The sequence below is a fragment of the Zea mays genome, chromosome 1, assembly GCF_902167145.1.
Source record: "Zea mays cultivar B73 chromosome 1, Zm-B73-REFERENCE-NAM-5.0, whole genome shotgun sequence".
Lineage (NCBI taxonomy): Eukaryota > Viridiplantae > Streptophyta > Magnoliopsida > Poales > Poaceae > Zea > Zea mays.
In genome coordinates this window covers 63,830,370-63,843,388 of record NC_050096.1, presented here as the reverse complement: position 1 = coordinate 63,843,388, position 13,019 = coordinate 63,830,370, and the positions used below count along the sequence as shown (strand labels likewise).

General features: G+C 40.8%; 1 protein-coding gene and 1 pseudogene across 2 annotated transcripts; both read right to left on the bottom strand.

Moving 5' to 3' along the window:
- Nucleotides 1-686: 686 nt before the first annotated feature.
- On the bottom strand, nucleotides 687-2,110 carry LOC103635369 (peroxidase 2-like; annotated as a pseudogene).
- A 1,204-nt stretch (nucleotides 2,111-3,314) lies between these two features.
- Nucleotides 3,315-12,648, bottom strand: LOC118475691 (uncharacterized). Of its 2 annotated transcripts, none has more exons than XM_035963939.1 (10): nucleotides 9,827-12,648; nucleotides 8,243-9,735; nucleotides 5,844-6,305; nucleotides 5,452-5,747; nucleotides 5,276-5,375; nucleotides 4,815-5,161; nucleotides 4,413-4,736; nucleotides 4,080-4,317; nucleotides 3,958-4,000; nucleotides 3,315-3,753 (listed from the first exon to the last, which is right to left on the bottom strand). In XM_035963939.1, the coding sequence occupies exon 1, from the start codon at nucleotides 11,016-11,018 to the stop codon at nucleotides 9,897-9,899; it is 1,122 nt and encodes a 373-aa protein (XP_035819832.1). In that variant the 5' UTR covers nucleotides 11,019-12,648; the 3' UTR covers nucleotides 3,315-3,753; nucleotides 3,958-4,000; nucleotides 4,080-4,317; nucleotides 4,413-4,736; nucleotides 4,815-5,161; nucleotides 5,276-5,375; nucleotides 5,452-5,747; nucleotides 5,844-6,305; nucleotides 8,243-9,735; nucleotides 9,827-9,896. The 2 variants fall into 2 exon arrangements, with proteins under 2 accessions (XP_035819832.1, XP_035819835.1); XM_035963942.1 differs by having other exon boundaries at nucleotides 9,827-10,187.
- Nucleotides 12,649-13,019: the final 371 nt, after the last annotated feature.

Genomic DNA, 13,019 nt, shown 5'->3' with positions numbered 1-13,019 from the left:
GAAGCCAGAGCCTTGCCAAATGGGGCCTTAGTGTGTTCCAATGTGTCAAGATGACTGAAAGATCCTTGTTATGGCGTGGTGAAATATTTTTGACTCACGATACTAACCTTTAATTTGGTAGGTGAAAACTTGGTGTCTAGGAGCGTACATCGGTCTACGGTGGAGCGTACCTAAAGATCAGCATAATATACTTCTACTTTTTTTCTCATCGTAAGTTAGGGTCCTGACCTGATAAAGATTATTCATTAGGCAATATCAAAGAGTCCACCCTCCACCGTGCTATTCTTATAATTTTTTATTCTGTTGTCTTTTGAAAAGTCTGCAAGTGAACTGGTCATTTAATTAAGAATAGAATTGACTAATAAAGTTTTTGATAGTACATGAAACTTAGACTCGATATAGCCAGGAAGGAACGGTCTAATCCATTGAAAGTCCATGAGTACATATACAAACGAAAGTTGTCATTTTTGTATAAACTTTTTTAGGAGTAAGTTTGTATCCTAACTTTTACAACATATATTGATACACTACATATCGATCTGTAGCAAGTTTTAAACATTTTCATGTTACAAGTGCACATTCAGAATTAGTTCCATGTTTATTCCCACCCCATATTTTCTCATCTCACATTGGATCCCCACACATACAATGTAAATTCTAATGATATCGATCGGAACTAAATTCCAAAGTACGTAGAGCGGATATGGCTTTATTATTAATTATCGATCATCCAATACCAAATTTGCAACCATGTACAAAATGAAGTCGACATATATTTATAATGAAACAAAACAATGCAATGCAACAAGATGGAATTATGAACAGGAATTATTATGGTTGCTGCTGATGTATATCATCAGAACAGCTAGTTGACGAGACGGCAGTTCCTCCTGATCTCGCCGCTATTGCCGGTCTTCACCTCGACACTGGCCATCTTCACCATGGCCACCTTGAAGCTGTCCTCCCACCACCCGGGGACGTTGGCGTTGTCATCCACCAGCTTCGCCGTCGCCGGCGACGTGAGGAGTGTGGCGTCCGACGTGGAAGAGGACTCTGTGCGCCAGCACGTTCTTGTAATACTGGTTGTCTAGCCTGTCCGGCGTCACGACGTCCTGCACGACGGTAGGGTCGTCGCTGGAGCTGGGGCTCGCGGGGCACTGGCCTCTCAGGGACGCGGCGAAGGAGGCGATGATGTCGGAGGGCACTGCGAGGCGGTCGGAGACGAAGGACGAGCAGTGGGACCGGCCGACGGTGTGCGCGCCCGAGAGCGCGACCATGTCCTCGGCGGAGAGGCCCTTGGCGGCGAAGCTCTGGACGAGCTCGGGGAGGCTGGAGGTCGGCGGCGGGAGGAAGTCGAGCGTGCGCGAGGCGTTGGAGGCGCGGCCGTCGAGGCGGCCGGCGGGCATGTCGAAGTCGACCCGGCGGCCGCCGAGGAAGGAGGAGGCGTCGCGGGCGGCAAAGGCGACGATGTCCGCGCACGAGACGACGCCCGGGCACGCCCGCTCCACCGCGGCCTTGGCGGCGTCGATGACCTCGAAGCCCCGGAGGCTGGGGTTGTTGGGCGGGCCGAGCTTCTCCGGCTGCGGGTTGGCCGGCGTCGGGTCCAGGAGCACGGAGGCGTCGCAGCCCTGCGCGTGTGTATAAAACATGGGCGTGGGCGCGCGTGGCGTCAGTGAAGACGACGACATATCTCATGCATGGTACTAGCTAAAAAAAGCAATGCGTGTAGAAGTAGAGCTGACGAGAAGAAGACGAGATGTATGTACCTCGACGAAGCAGTCGTGGAAGAGCATGCGGATGAGGCCGGCGCCGATGCCGGGGTTCCGCCGGACGGCGGCTCTGACGACGCTCTTGACGATGGCCTCGGCGGGCGGACACTTGTGGTCGTAGTACCCCACCTTGAGCCCGCACGAAGCAGGACTCGGAGGACTGTAGTGACCAGCTGCTGCTTGGAATACGGCTCCTAGGAGCAAGAAAGCACATGAGAGCAGTGCAGCAGGCACCTTGCTCGCCATCGCGCTTGCTCTAGCCACAATATCACAAACTTAACTGCATGTGTCTCTCAACTCAAGTGAGAAGAAGCTGAGTGGTGGTGAGGCGCTGTTTGCTTGCCGCCGCTCCTATTTATAGCTCGAATTCTTGATAGGGTTTCTGGACGGGTGGCTTGAGAATGTTTCTTTAGGGCAACTAGCTAGCTAGTCGGCATGTATTGATGAATACAGCTAATGTGATGCTTGTCGTTGACGAGAGCAGAGAGCGTTGTTATATAAACTGGGCAGGTACGACGCGTACAACCTCTGCCTGCTAATCGAAGCGGTTTGGAACTAAAACCTTGCATGGATGATGCAAACGGCAGTCAACCATGGGCCATAATGTTGAAGGGGAAAACCGGGAAAGCCACTTGTACGATGTACAGCGCTAGCTTATGTATATGCAGAACAAAGTCGACTTGGTTTTGTCCGAATTTAATGTTTTGTTTGGAGACGTTTGTACTTTATTAATTTGTTCTGTTTGTAATGTTTTACAAAAGTGCTCATAGCCATTTTCATCCATTACTTATTTATAAATATATTGTAATGTTTTGTTTGGTTTGAGGTCAAAGTAGGATGAGTCGGGGGCGTCACCGTCCCCTCGATTTTTTGGGATCACGCTGTCCCTAAAAATCACTCCGGTGTTCACCTCGCCCCCGCTTGACTCTCGACCAAACACTATAGAAACGTGGCCGCCTCATTCCATCCCTCTTTGTACATTCAACCAAACGCACAGTACTAACTAGTCTGTCAACCCATGCTCTAGCATGGCCTACATTTAAAAGATACACTATTTAATCTATTTGACTATAAATAACTTTTATATAAAGTATATATATTTTTCTATGTATTTATTTTCTACACAATAGACAGCATAGTTACTTCATAGTCTATATCCGGTTATCATAAACTCAGTATTTTTTTTTCAAAGAACTGATATATATATATATATATGCTTTCGATTCATGTTCATATTATTATTTTCACTATACCACAACCTATCTATAACGACTTACTTACAGTCGGTATAAACCGTTATAGCAACGTACTATCAGTCGCTATAGAGTTATACTGATTAACACTTTCTGACGCTGTAAGTGGTGTCGGCATAAACGTATAGCGGCAGACATGTTTATACCGACAGACGGTTAGACGTTAAAAAGATATACCGACTAACATATTTATCCCGACGGACAGTCTGTTAGAACTTATACCGACACATTGTCTGATGCGATATATGTATTTTTACCGACTAACAATCAAACGCTACGGCTATATGAGCCTAAAAAATATATTACTAGCAGTTTCCAATTATTATCAACATCAGATAACAATTGTACTGCATTCATACATAGCAATTGTACTGCATTCATACATAGCTCATGTTTTCATTCATGACAATAACAATTGTACTGCATTCATACATAAAAAGTTCACAAGTTTGCTTTTGTTGTAATAAAGATCAAAATAAGCAACAACAACACTAAGTTTGGCTTGTGAAAGCTCAGAGATACTAGCTAGTACAACCACATGTTGGTTTCACAATTTTAAGTTCACTTGCAAATTTCTCTTTTGGAGAAAATACAAAACAAAATATCTAGCTGCATCTATCCAAAAGAACTTTTGATCTTTCTTGTTGTAGCATCCATAGGCACCACCGCGATCTGCTTGCTATTGTCATCATGGAGTAAACAAGTGACTTACTACCCCTAGGACCTCCCTCCTGACAAAATTAAAACCCAAATCATTAGTAGACTACTTAGAAATCCATTCCAAAATAAACTATAGAATAGATACCATCTTGCTCCATGATTAAGCTAAATATACAATAGTTGAACGCAACATAACTCCATTCCAAAAGCATTATTCTAATCAATTAGAGTACCTAGTAAAGTAAGGATGCTTTTGATGTCAATCATATATATACCTGTAGCACTCTGGGATGATTTTGATGTCTTGCTCACCTTTAGCTATATAATCATAGAAACCATTAGTTAGAAAATATGCAATCACCATATATGAAAAAACAACAAAGAGATAGCTTATTACTCTCTTGTACGGCCATGCGATCGACATCCGATCAGCATCACCCATCTCCTCCAAATAACCATATGGGCAAGGTAGAAGGGCATCCCTTTTCAGCACAACATTCACAACAACCTCACAATATTGCTTTCCTAGAGCAACTCCTCCTAGCACTAAGCTTGGATTAGTTGAAATAATTGTTCCCTTAGCCACAGGATGATCTCTCAATATGGCATATAAGATCACATGCATCCTTTCCAATCTGAAGCAAACAATGAAATTATAAGAATATAATAAATGTACAGAACCACTAGCAAATGAGAATTAGAAACTTTGAAGGATGGATAAAAAAATTACAAGTTCAGTGTGAAGAGGCAGACTTGTTGGGATAGCTCTAGTGTTGCCTTGACAGGGCTGCACTGCTAGGGACGCATTAGTAGGGTTGCCTTGAGATAGCTACACTACTGGGGTTGTATTGGTCGTCTTGCTAGAGGGCTGCATTGTTGGGGTACCATTGATAGGGTTGCCTTTAGATGGATGTACTACAGGGGTAACACTAACATGATTGTTGCCAAGCAAGTTTTCACCCTCATCAGAGATTTCATCCTCCACATAAGCTTCATCTTCATGAAACTGAGCAATATTATGTGTTTGATCAATATGTTGTCCAGACCTCGTGTCCTAAAATAAATATGAGGGTAATAAGTAATAAATATTCCATAGATTTCAAAATGACTCTAAGATGTTCAGCTACTTTACCGGATGGTGTCGTGTATTAGAACCATCATGCGAGATGATTTCCACATCTCTCATTTCATGAGCCATCCTTCGCTCCCGCATTTTCTCCTCCATTTCTGCTATGCGTTGTTCTAGAGCAGCTTTCTCACGTTCAGCCTTTTTGCGGGCTAGGACTTCCATTTGGAGTCTTGTAGGTGTGTAACTTCTCAAGCCCGGGGTACCAATACCTGGGGAGTTGGTCCTAGACCCAAAACTCGGACACGTCCTCTTGGCTCTTTCTCTCCACAAATAGCAGCAAAAGCATCACCTTCTTGAATTGTTCTTTCCTTCAACTCTGGATGGGCCTCAACATATTCTTTAAGTTTGTTCTACCCAAATTGAGTTGCAAAAGAGATATGTTCAGTACCTACCACTATAGGAAACAGTAGCAAATGTGATGCAAAAAACACCTTACAATAAATGTCAAGTTCACAAAAACTTACAATAACTGGTTCAACAAGTCTTGTTGGAACTCCATTCTTTCTGGTATGTGTTTTTGATATAGAGTTCATCTCTTCGAGGAGGGTGACCTAGTTCCTTAGACTGTAAATTGTTTTAATATTAATAATTGAAAATGAAAAATCATAATGTAAATTCAACAGTCAAATTGCTTCAATACCATTTCATGGCCAGAGCGAGCAAAGCTCTTGCTACCAGATGTATGAAGTACCCCAACCTTTGAACGACTAAATTTGGCTTTTTTGTCTTTCCTTCACATTCAGGAGACACCCAATATTTAGAAAGAAACTTCAAATCCTCATCACTAACCCTTCCACTATGCTTGTTCTTTATGTCCTCTTCTGTTAAATTCTCATTAAAATACTGCGCCTTTAGGGTTGACTTAAAATCCTTCCATTTCCTTCCAGCAGTGGTTAAAAACCAGTTAAAGGCAGCATCATCTACATCGAAGATTTTCTGATTTTCCAACCAAAAAAAGATAATCACAACTTGGTCTAATGGTCAGAAACAATTTCAACCTAAGAAACGATAATAATGTACTTGGGCAAATACCTTTAGGTCGGTCCAGACTTCATACTTCTTCTCACCATCCACTAGTCTCCGGTCAACACTGCTAACTGACAACTTCTTTCTCACATGACACCCAATAGCACTAGAAAACTTACTTGAATTGTTTCCAATAGGTTGACCAAATTCATTCAGTTCTATCTTAATTTTTGCCATCTCAGATCCCCTTGCAAATATGTCCTCCAATTTTGTAATACCCCTTCCTTTTCTCTTCTTTTGTGGACTATGGGATTCCATTAATTTAAACACATTAGTTGTACTATAGCAAGGTGAAAAAGTATATGCAACAACAGAATAATTACAATCATTGTCACACAGAAAATCTCCAATTGAATCACAACCAATATTTGTATCAATCTGCTCATTTGCATTCTCAGATAAATTTCTTTGTGTCCTTGGACGCAAATTATGACCTTCAGTTGCAGCACCACTGGTGTTGTGAGTTCTCTACAAGAATGAAACATGGTGTAAGTACTTTTTCTTGAGAAATGGAAGAAAGATAAGTTGTGAAAAACACGTGACATATTTGCCCTACAATGTCTTCAATTCCTGTTTTTTGTGTGTGTGCTCACCATATTAATACTCTACACCACAGGGAGTAATTGTCCAGGCGCTAAGCACAAGGAACAAATGGAATGGATACTCCATGGATTACCAAGGGAAAAAAGTTGGTTTTTGGCCTAACTGATCCAAAATTATGCACAGCACAAGGTGCTCCAATTAGAATTCATATTGAACCTTTATAATTGGGACTAGGCAAACATATTAAAATTAGTAGCCCAGGTATGCCACGCCTCTATTAGAATTCATATTAAAATTATGCACAACAAAAATTGGGATTTCGAAATTGGTGGATCTTTTGCAGATACAGACTGTACAATAGTTGATTGCACCAGAAAAATAGTAGCCCAGGTATGCCTCTGCTTTTGTACTAAATTATATTTCCATATTCGTTGTGTTGTCACTAATTAAAGGCATACCTGAGCTGATCCAGGTCATGATCAAAATGGTGTCGCGGCCATGTTTTGGTCAATCTAGCATAGTAGAGTTTAAACAAACAAGCTAACAAGCACGGTTTGACAGGAGGTAGGTGAATTGGGTGGCACGGTGAGCAGGGTAGAGGTCGACAGGAGCACAGAGAAATGTGGATTTAAACAAACAAGCTAACAGGCTTGTTGTAGTATCACTAAGGCCTTGTTCTTTTGTGTCGGATTGCACCCGGAATCGTTTCACTCAATCAAAGTTTATATAAATTAGAGAAGCAATCCGGTTAGGATTCGTTCCGACCCACCAATCCAACAGAAACAAACAAGGCCTAAATGTGGATTTATTCCATGTTTGTTGGAAGAAAAACTTGGGAGATCTTCGCAACAAACCATGCAGCGTGGTCTGTGAAGAGAAAGGATGCTGGAACTGGATGTCAAGTTGGTTGCCTTTCCTCAGCTGATCAGCAAGGGAATGGCTGGTCATTGAACAATGGTTGTTTGATGATGGAAGATTGCATATGGCATTAAGGGGTCTGTAAATGATTTTATTTTCTTGAGCTAACTCCTATCAGCAGATATTCAGATTGCAGAATCTCATCTGATGGTCAGTCCTAAAGACAAACTAAAGCATGTATTTCCTGATACTAACATATTGTGTATTTAAGTGCAGGTGAGACAATAGAGTTGCTGCTGCTTCCTGTTCAACTGGAGAAGTGTTGTGAAAATCAAAGTGTCTCAAATTAAAAATATAACTCCTGGTAAAATGCTAGCGAAAGAACACCATGGTCTGTCATGATATTTAGCAACCAGTGACATCGTCCTGTCATGATCTTTAGCAACAACACATGCCTGGACCGCATGACAGTATATGTCTAGGACTCAGTTCGAGGTAGAGATCGAAGAACTTGATAAGTTGGGCGTGAAGCTTCAGAACCTGAGCAACATTTTATCTCAAATCTAGAGTAACTATATAACTCAGTCGACCATCAGTTCAATTTTAGAGGTTCGAGGTAGAGATCAAAGAACTATATAGCTTCCACATGACAGAACCTGAAGCTTCAGAACTTGATAACTCAGTCGACCATCAGTTCAATTTTAGAGTAACTATACCTAGATCCACTTATCTAAACTGTTATCTCAAATCTAGCCTGGCTACAAGATTTTAACCATGGCTTGTTGTAGTATCTCCCAAAGTGGAGCACATTTCACTGGGCCCAAAATTTGATCTCAACCTCACAGCCTGACAGGGCAACTTCTAAGGCATATAGATCAACTAGTGGGGCATTTTATTGATTAGAAAAAAGATGGACAACATTGATGCAACATTGCATCACAATTTAATAAATAAAACTTGGGATATAAAAATTAAATATATAAACTGGAGCATATAAAAAATACCTTTATCCTTTTCTTAGGTTGACCCTGGTGCTGCTGCATATTACTCAAAGTTGGGATATTAAGAGCATCTAGCCGTCTTTTGTTGCCTGCAATGGTTGCAAGTCGCTGCATCTCATACATGTTGACCATAGCTTCGTTATGCTTTCTTCTTTTGTTTGCCATTTTGTCTTCTACAGAGAATAAAGAAATTAGCAACTCCTTGAAAAGTACTCAATACATACCAGCTACTTTGCAGAAATGAAGAAAAGAACTTACTTTGCAGATTTTGTTTTAGATGTTTTAGGATCAACTAGGTAACCATCTATGTCTCTTCTAACAGCAGGGACAATCCCATTAACAATATCAATAGTCACATTGCCATTTAGATCAACTAGTGGGGCAAAAAACTGATTATCATTATCTATGTGCTCGTTCTCCAAATTATCCAGGTCATACACATCTCTTGCTTTAGATTGAACAACAGCAGCCCACTCAATATCAATTGGATCAGGAACATAGTATACTTGGACCGCTTGTGATGCTAGAATGAAAGGCTCATCTGGTAATTTGTCACTTGTATTGAACAAGTGCTTAAAATTGACAGATGTGATACCTAACTGGTCAGTTTTCACCCACTTGTGCTGCACACGGTTGTCAACCCAATCACATTTGAAAAGCACGACCATACCTTTGTGGTTATAGTTTAGTTCAACAATTTCATTGATAATACCAAAATAGGTCTTATTTCCTATTATGACATTATCATTATTACCCCTGTCAAAGCTTGTTGACTCTGCAACTACAACAACCCCACTATTTTGAATAGCTCTACCATCATCATAGGAGTGTGTGTGGAAATTGAATCCATTTATGGTATAGCTAGCTATTATACTTGTGTGCAACCATCATTGGTGCCTTGGCTAAAATTTTAATCTCGCCTGATGCTTCTTCACACGTTTCTTCCACCTGAATTTGAAATGCTACCGTTAAAGTATATGTGAATTCCATCTCAAATAAATCTATTAAGTTTATTTCTTACTTACATGCAACCTAAGCCACTCATGAAAGGATTGATGCTGTATGCGGTTGATATCTCGTTTATTTTGAAGACCAATTGAGGATAGATAGTGAGCATGCTTGCTACAAAGGTCATTTTATCACTTCAACATGCAAAAGGTAGTGATCATGTGATGAGAAGATATATACTTATATAGATAACTTACTCCAAGTAAGGCCCTATATCGTAATAGTTGAACAAAACATATCTATGGGCTTGTAGCCATGTCTTGTGGTCTAAAGTAACTATGCATTTTCCAGACAATCCACGACCAATTCTATGGAAGAAAGGAGTTGTACTACAATCTTCATCATTTGCATCAAGATGGTTCAATTGAGACTCGCCATGTAAATAGCGAGCACAAAATGTAAGGCATTCAGTAAACATAGACCACTCCATGATTGATCCTTCACAATGACTTTTTGTATGAACAGAACCCTTCAATCTCATTAGATACCTATGCACATAAATAAAAGGATCATTGATAACATTATAGCATAGCGTACATGATTTTTATTCGCTATGCTACAATATGCATATGAAAGTACCTCTCTATCGGCCACATGCTTCGAAAATGGGCTGGACCTGCTATTTTTGCTTGAGCGGGAAGATGTACCATCAAGTGTACCATAATATCAAAAAAGAAGGCAGAAATATAGTCTCAAGAAAGCTCAAAGTTTCAGCTATATCAGCCTCAAGACTTTTCATGTCACTTATTCGAATGACTGGTGCAGAAAGTTTCTTGAAAAAATTAGATATACGGATCACTCCAGCACTGACTATTGTAGGCAATATTTTTTTAACAGCAAGTGGCAGCAAGTGTTGTAGAATAATGTGGCACTCATGACTCTTAAGTCCAATTATTTTCCTCTCATTGACATGTACATTATGTCGTATATCAGCTGCATAACCATCAAGAAACTTCACCCCTTTTAGTACTTGGCAAAATAATTTCCTCTCGGCAGGACTCATTGAGTAAGGTGCTGGTGGTAAATAAAGTTGGTCTTCTACTTCAATAGGGTGAAGATCACTTCTAATACCTAGGGCCTGAAGGTCCAACCGAGAATTCAAGTTATCCTTTGATTTCCCATCTGTGCCCAGGAATGTATTAAGTAAGCTTTCACTCACATTTTTCCCTATGTGCATGATGTCAAAATTATGTCTCAACAATAAATCTTTCCAGTATGGTAGTTTAAACCAAATAGATCTCCTTTTGAGAATGACTAATGGTTCCCCTTTCCTGCGTCTCTTGTTTGTCGGTTTCTTTCTAGATGGATCCTTGCCAAAAGTTTGATTAAGATCTTTAGTGCACTCTAAAATTTGTTCTCCAGAAAGTGGAGTAGGTGCTGGCCTAAACTCAGTTTTACCAAATCTATCAATGTCAAACCTAAATGGATGGTCATCAAGCAAGAATCTACGATGATCCATATAGCAATTCTTGCTGCCATTACTAAGTCTAAGTGAACAAGTGTGGTAGTTGCAATCAGGACATGCTGCTTCACCAGATGTGACAGATCCAGATGTGTATCCTAGACCTGGGAAATCAGTAATAGTCCATAATAGTGCAGCTCGCAACTTGAAGAATTCACCCTTTGAAGCATCATAAGTTCTAGCTCCATTGACGAACATATCTTGCAGATCATCAACAAGGGGTTGAAAATAGACATCCATGTCACTACCAGGTCCATTTCGACCAGGAATCAACAAAGAAAGGATGAAATTTGATTGCTTCATGCACATTGAAGGTGGAAAGTTGTACGGAATACAAATACCAGGCTAAACACTATAGCTAACATTCATGGACCTAAATGGATTAAAGCCATCAGTTGCAAATGCAAGGCGAATATTACGGCTATCTGCAGCAAACTCTGGATGTTTGTTGTCAAAGTCCTGCCATAGGGGTGAATCTGCTGGATGTCTAAGTAAACCATCTTTTTTTCGACCTTCAGCATGCCATCGTGTTAGATTTGCTATTTTGGAGGTCAAAAATAACCTTTGGAGCATTTTCTTTATTGGGAAGTATCGAAGAACCTTCTTAGGAACCTTATACACATGTTTCCCATCTAGACTCTTCTTTATTGATTTCCATCGTGAAACCTTACATTTTAGACATGAATTCAGATCTAAATTCTCCTTCCAATAGAGAATGCAATCATTTTCGCATGAATGAATACTTATATACCCAATTCCTACGGTTTTCACCAATTTCTTAGCTTCATAAAAAAAATTCAGGAGTGTTGAACCCTCAGGGAGTGCATCATTAAGTAAATCGAGTAGTAAGTTAAAAGATCTATCAGTCCATCCTCTGAGGAGTTTGATGTGGAGTAATCTAATCAGGAAACGTAGCTGTGTATATTTCTTGCAGTTTGGATATAACTCTTTGCTATTTTCTGCAACCAACTTTTGAATAGCAACTAGCTCCTCACAGGGGTCAACAAAAGAGCTTGTATCCTCAAAATCTCCTCTATCATCTAAACTAGTAGCTAAGTCTCTAAGCAAATCAGAAATGTCATCATCTTCATTAGGTTCCTCCATAACCTCATTGTAATCATAGTTTCCATGATTCACAACAGAGCTAGTCTCCCCATGCAAGTTCCATATCGTGTACCCTTTTAGAAACCCATCGCATATTAAGTGCTCACGTATTTCACTTGCCTCTTTCCAAAACGAGTTAACACACTTTCTACAAGGGCATAAAATCTTGTTCCCTACAGCCAAATTTCTAAATGCAAAAGCCAAGAAGCTGTTTACACCTTGTAAATATGTCTTGTCGTGTCTACATGCATCATCATTTTCATTCTTAGGTTAAATTCCATTTAAGCTATAGATATCACATTTATATTTGTGTTATAATGGATTTGTACCTAGCATCATCATTGATCCATGTCTTATCCACCATGGTTTAGGACTACTTCTTAGAAACTCAGTGACTGCAACATCAAAGTTATAGAAAAAATATATTTCAGGTTATCAACTCACAACTCCCTCCTTCCCCACTAATTTACATTTAAACATTGTAGCATAATTTAGAGTTGTATGTGTGGATTACTATTGAAGTTTTACATGAACTAAAAGGTTAGGAGACATAAAACTTGCCTGGGATCGGACGGCAGTATCGTAGGCCTGCTCGCGCAAGCGCACAGCCGTGGCCGCGCCAGCCGGCGCTTCTCCGTCGGACTCGTAGCAGTGCGGTCGGCCTTGCTCCTCTGGAGTAGCAGTGCGGCACCGTCGGCTTAGAAAAAAACAAAGGAAGAAGCTAGCAGGGCGCGCGGTTGGAGGACGGCTGGTGGCCGGCCGGATGAAACTCACGCGCGGCTGGGGACGGCTGGAATATTTGGGCGGCGGCTGGTATTACGGGAAAGGAGAGATAGGGTTTTGGGCGGCGGCAGCTGGTATTTGGGCCACCAATTTTGCGCGCCAACAGGCCACCGATGCCGCAAATTGCACGGTGCTTTTTATGGCGAATGACAGTGCGATGCTATAAGTATGAATTGTTGACTGACAAAGCGATACTATTCACATATAAATATAACGACTAACACTCAGTTGGAATATAGACATATGCCGACTCACCATCTGTGGCAATGTATACCGACTAACAATTCGATGCTAATTCTCTATTTATAGCGACAGTCGTCAGACACTAAGTTGGTGTTGTGGTATAGTGTTTGTATGACACCGATGTATATTTTAAATGTATAATTAGTTTTAAACCTTGCTATTAATTATGGCGTCCCCTTA